The following is a 13,533-nucleotide window of genomic DNA, read 5'->3' on the forward strand; positions in this document are numbered from 1 at the left end:
TTGTGCACCCGCCTATAGGCGCATATTACTAATGTGCTCTTTAAATGGCAAAACAAATAATTCAGTTGGTCAATGGCAACAATGCGCCTGAACACACCCATGGGCGCACAAATGGGCGCAAATGTGACACAGGATGTGAAAATGATAACTGCGTCAGGCTGAAACTAGCAAAAATAGTATGACCGGGTGTATGACAGGGCCCATAGTGTTGTGGGACATCAAAAGTGCCAAAACCAACCAGATGCCTTCATATACTGCTTTGTTTTCAAGTTTCGGACACAGTTGTCATCTCATTTCTGCTCTAAGCTGCACATGGGCATAGGGGAAGGCAAGAGTTCAGGCCAATCAGCCATGCATAATATAGCATTTTTTTTTCTGTGCCAGCATTCAGACCGTCTGCTTACCCCTTCAGAGTCAGCCGGATCCATTGCTTCTAATTATAGGGCCAACTCTGCTGACTTGGAAATATTTCTCACACCCCATTTACCTCACCTAAGGTGTCTGTGTCTTTAGAGTGCAGCGGCTATTTGGCACCATGTAGGAGGTCAGTAACAATTTGGCTCAGCTCTGCCAGCCAAGCATTCTGTTTCAATTAGGCTACCTGTTCCAGTTGTGCCAGCTTGAACGGAGACGAGGAGCACATGTCATTCCAATCGGTAGCATTTTGTTGACAAATGCAGACAGAGTGATAAAAATCACCATCTGTTCTGGCTGTTCTTTCATTTCGACAGAATGTCTTTTTTTGTTGGCATTAAAAATGAGTCATGTGACAGAAATACGCTATTGATTTTGAAAAACAGAAAGAAACATAACAACATCGGAGCAGATTGATGGTTATTATTTTCCAACAATTCTGATGATTTGTCTGTGGTCACCAAGACTCATTGTGTTGCCAAAGCAATAGAATACAATAAAACTGACTTCAGAGCAAGAATCATCCTGATCAAAATAATGTATTTATGCTATTTGTTTAAGAAAGGACAAGAAAGCCACAACTTTCCTAAAAGTCAGATGTTATTTTCCCAAGCATGTGCGGCTTGATTAATGGTGTTTTTCTGGATACAGGAAGGGGCTTCTGTTGGAAGTGGGATTCTGCAGCTGTTGGTAACAGACAGAGATACGCCTCAGAACGGCCCTCCCTTCTCCTTCCATATTGTCTCGGGAAATGAGGACAAGAGTTTTCTCATTGACCAAGGAGGACTGCTGTCCATATACTCCCCGCTGAGGAGAAGAGGCAAGCCTCAACATCTGCTAAAAATTCAGGTGAAAGATTTCATTCATTAACTTCAGTTACGAGTACAACACATGTTTACAACACATGCTTGTTATAAGTTTAAAGGAATAGTTCAACCAAAAAATGAAAGACTGTTATAATTTACCCATCCTTATGTTGTTCTAATGGTGCGGTAACATTAGCAATATGTCAGCAAAATTTTGTGGGCAATTTTTTGTGGGTCTTTTGTCAATAGCATAGCAATATATGAAGCACAACTAAAATTAGGCAGTTTTCTGTTTATCAGCATGGTGAATTCCAGTGGAACTTTATTTTACAGTGTCCTTACCATAGTAATAACAGTAAATTATGCATAATTACATGCAACCAAATCCTAATCCCACCATAACCCTATAGTAAGTGCATGTAGTTGCTTAATATTGCTCAGTACTTAAATATATATTTACACTGTAACAATGACACCTTAAAATAAAGTGTAACCTTTTACGGCTGTATGCATGTAATTATGCACAAATTATATAATAATTACTATAGTAGCTACATGTAACGTGTGTAACAAGGGCACTGTAAAATAAAGTGTTTGGAATTGGAATCCCGAATCCTTTTTTACTACCTAAATTCAAATTCAAGAATTGCGTTGGAAGTTCAAAAGCATTCTTAATCAAATTCACTGTTATTATACAGAAAAGAGTAGCATGAACATTTTTCAAAACGTCTCCTTCCTGTCTTCCACAGAATAAAAAACCAAAGTCATATGGCTTGTAACAACATAAGAGCGAATAAACGATGAAAGAATCTTACATTTTTTCGGTGAACCATCCCTTTAAATGAAATATGACTTGTATGGTGTAGCACAAGCTGACCTATGGTTGTAAACTTGATTGTTATCTGTGGGCCAGGGATTTTACCACACCATCTTAAATTATTTAAAGCAACTCCTCAAAGGTCAGTGTATTGTTCACACGTCGCAATGTTTTTTTCACACTTCACATAAATATCATCTCCACAGGTCACTGACAGCGGCCACCCTCCGCTGTCCTCTATATGCGTGGTGAAGATCAACATCACAGAGCAGAGTCGATATCCACCCACTGTGTCTCCACTGGAGGTTTTCATCACCACCACTGGGGGGACGTTCTCCAAACGTGTCATCGGCAAGCTGCACGCTACGGACCAAGATCCCCAAGACACCCTGTCCTACAAACTGGTCTCTGATGACCCGGACCGAGGCCTGTTCTCTGTGGACACGGTGGATGGAAAGATCGTGGTGGAAAAGGACCTGGAGCCAGGCCTGTACCACTTGAACGTGAGCGTGTCCGATGGAACGTTTAGCATTTGGGCTGGAGTGAAGGTCCATGTTTGGGCTGGCACTCAACATGCTCTGGATCAGGGCTTTACGTTGCAGTTGGCTGGACTTTCGGCTGAAGAGTTTGTGTCTGATCACTGGAGAGGCCTCCAGCGCAGCCTGGGCTTTGAGTTAAACATACCCAGACAAGAGCTCCACATCGCCAGCTTGCAACAACAGCCAAACTCCGTCAACATGGAGGTACTGCTGGTCCGTCGAGCTCAGGATGGCTCCGTCCAGCCAGTGCCTGTTCAACGCCTGACTGGGGTCCTTTCAAATGTAGAAGATACACTGGGTTTGAATGTCTTGAGACTGAAGCATGATGGTTGTGTGGGCGCTGGTTGCCCACCTCGTGGTTGCAGGAACGCAGTAGTGATGAGGCAGGGGAGAATGAGTAACTACGCCACAGCACGGGCGAACTTCATCACCCCGCAGCACAGCTGGGAGAGCGTGTGCTCCTGCAATGGTAGGCAGACCACCAGCCTCGTATTCTGCATTCCACTGAGGATAAACCCCGAGGCCCTGAATATGATCAAGTTTCTCACTTAGTTGCACCTTTGTTTTGACTGCTCTGGGCTTACCTTAAAGGGACAGTTAACCTTAAATGAAATGCCCTTTCATGTCATTCCAAAATCATAGGATTTTCATTGTCCAGGGAACACAAAAGAAAACATTTAGCAGATATTTCAAGCTGCATCCTTTCATACAACAAAAAACATATTGTGACCAGGGGCTTTCAAGCTCCAATAAGGATAAAAAGCAATAGTCTATATCAGTGGTTCTCAATCAGAGGGCCAGGGCCCACAAGGGAACTTCAAGATTTCTTTAAAATGATTTAAAATGAGTCAAAACAAGCTTTAAACTGAAATCGAAATACTCAATATACTTCTTAAAATTGCCCCCTCATTAAGTTTTTGTCTTTGAAAAACTAGGATCCCTGTGTATTGGAAACATGAATGATGAAGTTTTGATTTCTAGTCCTAGAAAAGTCATGTAAATTAAAAAAATCTTAATGTCATGGGTAATTTTATAATGTATTTACTTTCTTTCCAGTTATGCCAAGGTCTAAAATATTTTATCTGGTAGAAATTGTAAGAATATATATATATTTTTAATCTTTATCCTTAATCCTTATCCAGTAAATGATGAATGACTGGAAAAGTCATGGGGCATTTGTGTGAAAAGAGTCAAAAGGGTTGAGAACCAATAGGTCTATATGACTTTATTATTATTATACTTCGAGGTGTCTGAAGCTATATGACAACTTTGCACATGCTCATTGTGTGTGACATGAGACATACAAGAACCAATTAACGTCAAGTGTTGACCACGAGTTGTGGCACGTTATATTTAAATGTATGAGAACGTTAATAAGATTTGAGGGCTATGCCAAAGGGGAAAATTTTTTTTGAATAATAACTGCAAAATCAGTCTATTGATTACACAAACACCACGAGCAAACACATTACATTTACAGTACTTTTGTATTTACATTGATACTTTTATTTTAGATTTATTCTTTTAGATCTTGACAGCTCCTGGGCACTATGTGCTTTCATTGATTTGTTTTTCATGTGCACTACCGTTCAAAGGTTTGGTGTAAGTAAGATTTTTTTTTTATAGATTTTCTTATGCTGACATTTTTTTTATCGAAACTACAGTGAAACAGCAATACTGAGAAATACTAGTACAATTTCAAATAAAATTGTGAAAAGTTTGATAAAGTTTTCTATATTGATATATTTTAAAATGTAATTTATTCCTGTGATGACAGAATTTCAGCATCATTTCTCCAGTCTTCAGTGTCACATGATCCTTCAGAAATCATTCTAATATGCACAAGTTATGCTTACGAAACCTTAAATTTAAGTACAATCAACTTGTATGTTTAAGTCATTTCAACTTAAATTACATTAAACTGACTTAAATGAGTTGAATCTTGTATAACTTATTAAAAAAGTAGAAAATTGCTAAACTTGTTTTGATGAGTTAAAGCAATGTAAAAACACATTGTCATAACTTATTGCTGAATACAGGTATTAATATCCTTAAAAAAAAATCTTAACCCAAACTTTTGAATGGTAGTGTCTGTAAACAGAACAGTATTATTTTTTTTTTGGTGTAATATTAATATAAAGTGGAAATAAAAAAGATGCTTTACATTAATTTATTTAGTGAGATACTGGTAGGCCTGTTTAACTTAATGCCAGTTATTAATTTCAAGAGGAAGTGGACCTTACTATTTATGCTTTCTTCATTGCAGAATCGGCTGTGAGGTTTGACGGCAAAGGTTATCTGAAATACCTCTATCAAATAGAAGAAGGCAACAAGAACTTCAATCTGTCTCTTCGACTCAAGACATCTGCTGCAGAAGGCACAGTGATGTCCACCAACGCCTCTGACTGGGGAACATTAGAGGTACAACATTTCTCAAATACTCTGACAAAAGAATCTTTAACTTATTCTTTTGTCTGCCACATTCTTGCACAAAAGGCTTATTTTGAATGCCCTGGTGTATGTTAAAGCCAGGTATAAATCTAAAATGCAAAGAAAACCCAGCCATCCAGATAACAATGGAACGATCACAGGAAACTTCACTCCACCCCATGACAAATACAACATCCAAATGTGTGCAACAGAAGCTTGTTTGTTCTCACGAACTTGCGCATTAAACGCGTTAATATTCAAGAGTGCATTCTATAAGGGAAGCAAAGAACTTGTGATGTGAATTTCATCCCGCCCTTTGAGCACATCAGTGATAAATCAACCTGTGTTTCTGAAATGAGTGTTATGATGAATTCATGGCTGACTGCTCTCAGAGGCACAGTGAGGGATCTTTGAGTAATTGTTTATTTAAACCTCTTAATGCAGCTTTGAAGCTTCAGCTACAGAAAGGGAATACACAAAAGAAAACCTATATATTGTGAGAAATGTGGAAAACATGACTTAAAACAGCAGCCTCTATTTCAAAATCACATGACATAACTCTCGGAGGTCGTCTCATTTATGCACCATAATTGAATATTCAATTTAAGTGGCTTGCAACATCAAAAGTGCACTCTGCTTTTTTTTCCAAAGCTTTACCTCTGGGTTTTGGAACTTAGCAAGATGGACTATTTCATTGTTGCAGAGGGGCTTCAAAAGGAATTGTAAAACACGGTCATCCAAGAAACCTTTAGGGCATACATCTCCACATGCTGCATAGAAGCCTATTTAGCCATGCATGACATAATTTATGTGTCTCTCTGGAGAATTAACATTCCGGTGCATATCAGCACATTCCTATCACTTCACGTCTTATCAATCGTTTCATTTGAGAGGTGCGACAGCTCATACTTTTGAAACTTGCAAAGTTCAAATTCAAATCTACTCCTCAGCTAACATTTTTTTAAGCTTTCTTACCTTTTAGTAATTACTTTCAAATGGAAATTGAGCCTATTTGAGCAAAGCCACCTCTGACAAGAGAAAGGGAATAAAAGGTGACTTGTCAGTTAAGCAGCTGTAGCATTTATGGATACCGACAGCTCTGATCTAACATTATTAAGAGAAACAAGATCTGTTGCGGGATAGATATGGTGGAACTGATACCCTTTAATGCTGTGTGGAGTCGGAGCATGGGGGCATTGATCGCAATAATTAGGTTTTTCTTCTAACTGGACTCGCATCAGGAGGTCTGTTACGAAACCTACCTCGACAGCATTGAAAGGCTTCACAGGCACGCTCCCGATGCCAAGACTCTTCCGAACAGTAGGGAGAAAAATGATGCTTCTAAGATCTGTAATGTTGGCCAGATTCTAAAGCAGCATTTTATCAAAGATGAGAGATAGAGTCAAGAGACATTTAGATTTATTTATAAATATAGCAGATATCATTGATCAAGGCCGCATATTAAGGTCCGAGTAGATTAGGTGATAAGCAAACAATCAGTTCTTGTTATCAGCATGTTGGATGCAGGAGAAATGGGCAGGAATAAAGATCTGAGAGACTTTGACAAGGGCCAAATTGTTATGGCAAGGTGACTAGGTCAGAGTATCTCTGAAATGGCAAGGCTTGTGGGTTGCTCTCGGTCAGCAGTGGCGAGAATGTGCCAACAGTTGTTCAAGGAAGGACAAACCACAACCCGATGCCCGAGGCTCATTGATGCACAAGGGCATTGAAGGCTATCCCATCTGGTCCGAACCAACAAAAGGTCTACTGTGGCACAAGTCGGACAAAAGTTTTTTTCTGGTTATAGGAGAAATGTGTCACAGTGCGTCAAAACATTAAACAATCTTACTGACCCCAAACTAGTGTATATACTTTAATATAAAAGCAATTTAGTCATTCACTACTAAGGGCCAAATTTACTAACAGCTTGCGCCAGCGCAAACCCTCTTTTGCGTTAAAAAAGTAGTGTCAGGATCTACTGAAGACACTCAGTGAAAAAATAGCGCTGAAAAGACGTGGACAGGGTTATTTTTGCGGCTGACCTTATTGCGGATGCATTTGTAGGAGTTTCCCTTAAGACACAATTTATGGGAGGACAGTATTTAAATTAAAAAGGTGATTTACGTTTTAAACCAGGCGTCGTCAGTAGATCACAGGCAGAACTTTCCACTCCCATCTGAGCTTTTTCAGAATTACACTAATTTGCCCTGTTTAGGAATATTCCAGAGTAAATATAATAGTGTAAAATAATAGTTAGTTGAACTATATCAGCAGAATTTCATGATCTTCTCCAGGTGGGAAAAGAACATAACTTCCTTTTAAGGATACTTTACACTGCTTGCTTGACCATAAATGTTTAGTTATTTGTTGTTTTGTAGCCGATTTACAAGCACAGCGAGATCATGATGTGCTATGAACCAAAACTCAGATCGAACATTCACCCTAGATGAGTCCTCCTGGGAAAAGTTCCTCTTCCTTTTTTGTGCTCATCTCACCACCATCATCACTGCACACTCAGCTCAACCCAGTACAGCAAAATCAAACAGCAGCTCCGTACAATGAAAGCAAATGAGCAAAACCCATGGGCTGACTGGTATCAGATCAGAGCAAAAGGCTCCGTGCTCACTTCTTACATCACAAAACTCTCTGAAGATTCTTCCGCAGCAATTAAGAGGCTGGCGTGAAGGGGATGATGCTTAATAATGCATACTTTTAGCATCAGTGTAATACTTTCAAATGTATAGTGCACACACAAGCTATGTTTTTTGGGTTTTTTTTAACGCACAGCAGGAAAGTAATACTTGCGTATGTGAGTAATTATTTGTGGGAGGAATGCTGAGGAGGCATAATGTCAGTGTGCTTTCGAATGCTCCTGATAGGACTGTTGCTTTGCATCACAAAGTCGTTGATGCGGTTTAACAAGAACTAACTGTGTTCTCCATCGAGCTCTGTCTTTCACAATTCCCTTCAATGCTCAAAGGGCTTTCTTATCTCCCACAGAGCGAGCGCTGAGAACACACGCTTCCAACTGAGCAAAAACACAAGCTATGTAACCTACCTCAGCAAGAGCCTTAACACAGCCCATAAATATGTAACTTTATTTAAGCCGCAGAGTAGACATCAGGCTAAAGCTAATAAGTTTGAATTGTATACTTTTTAGTGTTGAAATATTTTCTTTCATGCCAGAATGAAAGGTTTTTGGGGGTCAATGACGTGACATTTACATTTTTCTTTAATTAAAAATACCTATTCAAAATTACATTCAAAATGCAATTCATACTTACAGTGACTTAGACCCTGCATAGTGTGTGTGTGTGTGTGTGTGTGTGTGTATGTGTGTATGTACATACATTTTATTCTGATAGTCCACTTAAGAAGACATTCTACTTACTATAAATAACTTTGCAACTTCATACATGTCAACTAACTCTCTTTAGAGTATTCGTATTTTTTTTTAAATTCCCCCGTTCTTTATCATGAACATTGTTATTTTGTCATTGACTCTTTTGTGTTTGTGTTTCTAGCTGGTGGACAAGGAGCTGAGGTTCAGATATGGATGTGGCAACGTGCCTTCTGCCAGTATACAGGTGGCCAACCACCCTGTGGCTGATGGCCGCTGGCATCATGTCTCTCTGGAGGTCAATGGCACAACCCTTAGACTCACCATTGATACCAGCCACTCCAAGTCTGTCGTTCTGCCACAACCCTGCAAGCTCACTCAGTCCGGTGGGGCGCTGGTGCTGGCCGGCTCTAATCCCAGCACAGATGCAGAGCGACTGGGCTTCACGGGCTGTTTGGAGAGCTTACATTTCAATGGAGAAGCGGTGAGAGGAAAGGAGGGGGTGACAGGAACTGGCCCGCAGACCGGCACGCTCTTTGGGATCTACCAATGCTGCTCTGATGTGAAGATCTGTGCCAGTAATCCTTGTGAGAACGGAGGCACTTGTGTCGAAGACTCCAGTGAAGGTGGGAAAGCAATGATGCTCTACTCACACACAGTCTATATTGTTTTACCTACTTCTTTATAAAATAAGATATGCAAATTAGGTCACCAAATCTGTATGCCATTTGCACAATATGGTTTCCCATTTTTCTTGTCTACACCATGATTTTTTATATATGGATGATTATAATGCTACTTCATTTAATCGCCATATGATGAATTCCTGCTGCCATGATCACTAGAAAATGTCCATAAACATCTCTGTAAAATGAAATGCATTTTATTGCCAAAATAGTAGTATAGAAATAATAAAAATGGAAAAGGTTTGAGATGATAAAAATCAATTCATTGGTAACACTTTAAAATAATGTTTAAATCGTTAACATTAGTTAATGCATTCAGTCTCATCAACTAATGATGGACATTACTTTTTTATTATCATTAATCCAGGTTAATGTTAATATAAAATACTAATTAAAAATAATAAATTTTTAACATTTCAAGTTGTATAAATTAACTAATGTATTATGCATAAACATGAATTAACAGTGAACAAGTCTATAGTCTAAGAAATTATTGTTCATTGTTAGTTTCTGATACATACAGTAGTAAGACATTGTTAAAGGACACAAAAATGTACACAAACATCTCTGTAAAATGAAATGCATTTTTTTTAAACCAAAATAATAGTACAGATAAGGTTTAATAAAATACAGATTGGACTGCAATTGATAAAAATGTATTAATTGGTAACACTTTACAATAAAGTTGAATCGTTTACATTAGTTAATTAACAGGAACATTAACCTAGATTAATAAATGCTGTAAAAAATTATAGTTAGTTTCTAATGCATGAACTAAACGTTATTGAAAATTGTCTCTAATTAATTTGAATACACCTGGCTGCCATAGTGCTAAACTAGCACATATGCCAGAACCTGGTCAGGTTGGATAGTTAGTGAAAGTGTGCTAAAGTGATGCAAATGTATTCACTCCTCAACATATTTCACATTTTTTGTTTCATGTAATACAGCTGTGAAGTAGGGAATTCATTTAAGAAGTCCCTTGACTGTTAAGGGACAACAAACCAAAATGCTTGAATTGTCTTTGGAGGATCTAAGCAACACTACACAGATATGGAAATAAAGCTAGGGAGACGATCTCCATTGTATCTGCATCCGAATGTCTCTCAATACTCCAGTGTCAGTCTACTTTGATCTCAGAACAGAGAAGTTCCTATGCAAATGACTTTGTTATCTTGGCCATTAAAAGATGCATTTTTTAACGTCTGTCCTCCAGGGTTTCGCTGTAGCTGTCCAATGCTATTCAATGGCTCTCGCTGTGAGAACAGCAAGCTGCCGGACAATCCTTGTGCATCCCAGCCATGTCCCAATGGATCGTGTATGCCAAATAATCAAGGGTACATATGCAACTGCTCCACACAAATTGCTGGAAACAGGTGAGACTCATACAGCGGAGCTCTTGAAATCCCACATGCATATGTCCTTGGTGAAGGCATTGAGAAGTCTGACTCTGCATGAAAATTAATACTTGTGTATTCTGCCTCTTTATCTCTTTCATAAACCCGTGCCCACACAGGTTACATGTGATATGTGCATTTGGCATTCAGCCGTAACTCGCCTTGAGTTAACAATTTAAAACATTATTGATTGTCCTCATTCTTATATTATTCCAAAGCTTGAGCAAATTAGTCATGGATTGAATTTCAATCAATAGATGTCCTTCTGTGTATCTGTCTCTGTGTGCATCAAATCACAAACACTGTTTAGTTATCAAATAATGCAATTTTTTGGTTTTTGTTTGGGGGAACTATGCAATTATGTCCAGTACACTGCACATGATATCTGATATTATTGTAATGTATAGTTATTATGTAAAAATTATTATTTTCATTAGTGTTGCAAGACATAAAATTCTAGTAAGTAGTGAGAAATGTTGATTAAAATGTTTAATATTCATTTAACCATTTATTTTTATTTAATATTATTTATTATGCATTTTTCCTGGAGCGCTAGTGCAAAATGCCATCTAAAATCCATCAAATTTTCACTCAAAATTGTTATATGAAAAAAAAAAATATATATATATTTCTTTTTCGACTTGTCTTAACTCAAATCTCTTGCAATGCGTTACTCTCAAAACTGGTTATGTAATCAGATTACTTAAGTAACTAGTAAAGTAATGCATTACTTTTAAATTTACAACAATATATCCGAGTTACTTTTTCATAAGTTTTTCATAATGCATTCCCATTTATTCATTGGGTTGTGCAAAACACCCATATAGCTTGATAGCATTTAAAAATAAATGTATCTGGTACACTGGATGTTTAGAATGTGGAAGATATTAACTTCTGATAATCCATAAATGGCATACAGTATGGAGTGTACCATTTCCATTGATTAGTAATTCAGCTGTGGTATCTGAGTTTGACTGTATCTAGATCAGGGGTGCGTTTCCCGAACAACGACGTAACTCGCTGCTTAACTACCATAGTATGATGCATCGTTGAATAAATCAACTTGCTAGTCACGACTGTTTCCCGAAACCGTATTGTCGCAAAGTGGTCGTTCAACCACGTTGGTTTATGACGTCACGCGGTGGAGGAATAACTTATTTTAATGAATCTGTTTGAGATCGAATTAACGCTAGATGTTTTGCTATAAGTTACAGACATGGCATCTGATGACTATTTCTCATTTTTTTCTCATTTTGCTCTATTTCCAGATTCAATCATAGGCTTGTTCTTACATAGTAAAGCACGTTCGCACATGCGCACTCATCAAAAACGGTGCTTTAAATTTCTGAACAAACTAAAAGACGTAAATGACATTTGTATGTATTCTAAATAAAAGATATAGATTGTATTGAAAGTCAGCTTGCTTATTTTGCTCAAGATAAGAATTTATTAAGTCCACATGTCATGCAAATATGAAACTTTGCTTCTAACCACAGATCGAGAGCTGTCACACACTCCTACATTCAGTCAATTGTTCCTTCTCTTTGCAGATGTCAGATTGCGTGCTCTCCAAATCCCTGTCTGGATGGTTTCGCCTGTTCAATGGCGGGGAGCTCCATCCACTGTGAGCGCACCACCTCCCCTCCTTATGTGGAAATCGCAGAGATCTGCGCAGGCATATTGGGGCTTGTCCTCCTCGTCGTGGCCTTTGTGTGTTTACGAAAACGCTACGTCAGCAAAACGCAGCACAAGTCGGGCTGCGTGCAAGATTCCAACGGTTACTTCCCAACTTTACCCAAAAGCATGATGAAAGAAACTGAGATCAGCTCTCCCATGGAGATCAGCACTCTGATTGGCTCTGTATGTGATCCGGACAACAGTCATTTCCGTTCACTCAAACCTCGTGAACAGCGGGAGCTCATCCCTCAGGTGGGACCCCGATCTCAGAGGCCTCAGGGTCCTGTCATTTGCAGCGTCGCCCCCAATCTACCTCCTCCACCCTCCACCAGCTCTGACAACGACTCTATTAGGAAAAACAATTGGGAGCATGACTACGAAGGTGAGAACTACAGTTTTATTGATTATTTTCCCAGCTTCTACAGGCTCTTCACTTAATTTGGAATTTAGTCACATCATGAAAGATGAGAGAGGCGGAGGACAAATAGCTGCGTGTGCTTGTGCAGGTCAATGGAAAAGCATGTGCGGGTCATATTCAATTATATCTTCTGTTTTCTGCAGCACTGAGAGTTTCTCCTCGTGATGCTTTCCTTAAAAGCTATGGCTTAATAACTATCAATAGCACATTCAAAATTGTGATGTGCTGATATCTCAAGGACAGTTTTGCAACACTCAAACATTTCAAAAACAGTGGAGAATTAAAGTACATATGAATAGCTGTGCAAGCCCTACTTTTAATTTTATATATATATATACTGTACAATGTGTCTCTGCTGTTTCTGCCACATCCACTACTGCGTTGATGGACAGTGTGTGAATTTAACACCGTAGATTGTCATAACTGTTATAAGCAGTGCAAAAAACTGTCACATCCCACTCGCATATAGTGGAAGACTCTGGTTTCAAATATACAGTCAAATGAATGCCACACAGCAGGGAGAGGAATTTTCTGATGTATATTGAATATATTGGTGTTTAAGCTGATAGTGGAGATTTCTTAATGTGGGCAATATTGGATTAATATTGGCTCATATTTTGTATGTTTAATTGTGCATGCTTATTTACCCTGTTTATACATTTAGATTACCATTGCCATCATCGAACTCTCACTTAAAGTGAATCTTTGAAAACATAAATAATTTAATAACTTAACTATAAATTGCTAACATAATCATTAGCAGATCTCATACTGTACAGTATAATGTTGTGATGCATAAATTCACTTGTAGCATTTAATATTACTGATTTTATTTGTAAGTTTTACAAAGTTACAAGTTTTATTAAACCTACTCCAAACTTTCAGACAAGGCCATTTATTGTCCATGAAAATAATGTTTGAGACAGAATTTGTATTACTAGAACACAAGTGCACCCTGCAACAGTCATGTGGTCCGACTAGTCGACATAGACCCAACTCATCTACTACT

The 13,533-nt window shown here is 38.4% G+C and overlaps 1 protein-coding gene across 1 annotated transcript in view; it reads left to right on the plus strand.

Annotated features, from left to right (window-relative positions):
- Window positions 1-13,533, plus strand: part of fat2 (FAT atypical cadherin 2) — a 50,899-nt gene that overhangs the window by 35,275 nt on the left and 2,091 nt on the right. The window contains exons 18-23 of the mRNA XM_084133296.1: window positions 1,066-1,263; window positions 2,244-3,045; window positions 4,843-4,997; window positions 8,531-8,972; window positions 10,249-10,408; window positions 11,980-12,488. Of these exons, the coding sequence (XP_083989422.1) occupies window positions 1,066-1,263; window positions 2,244-3,045; window positions 4,843-4,997; window positions 8,531-8,972; window positions 10,249-10,408; window positions 11,980-12,488 (2,266 nt within the window). The remainder of the gene's footprint in view (window positions 1-1,065; window positions 1,264-2,243; window positions 3,046-4,842; window positions 4,998-8,530; window positions 8,973-10,248; window positions 10,409-11,979; window positions 12,489-13,533) is intronic.

Source organism: Abramis brama (genome assembly GCF_963993115.1).
Source record: "Abramis brama genome assembly, chromosome: 13".
NCBI lineage: Eukaryota > Metazoa > Chordata > Actinopteri > Cypriniformes > Leuciscidae > Abramis > Abramis brama.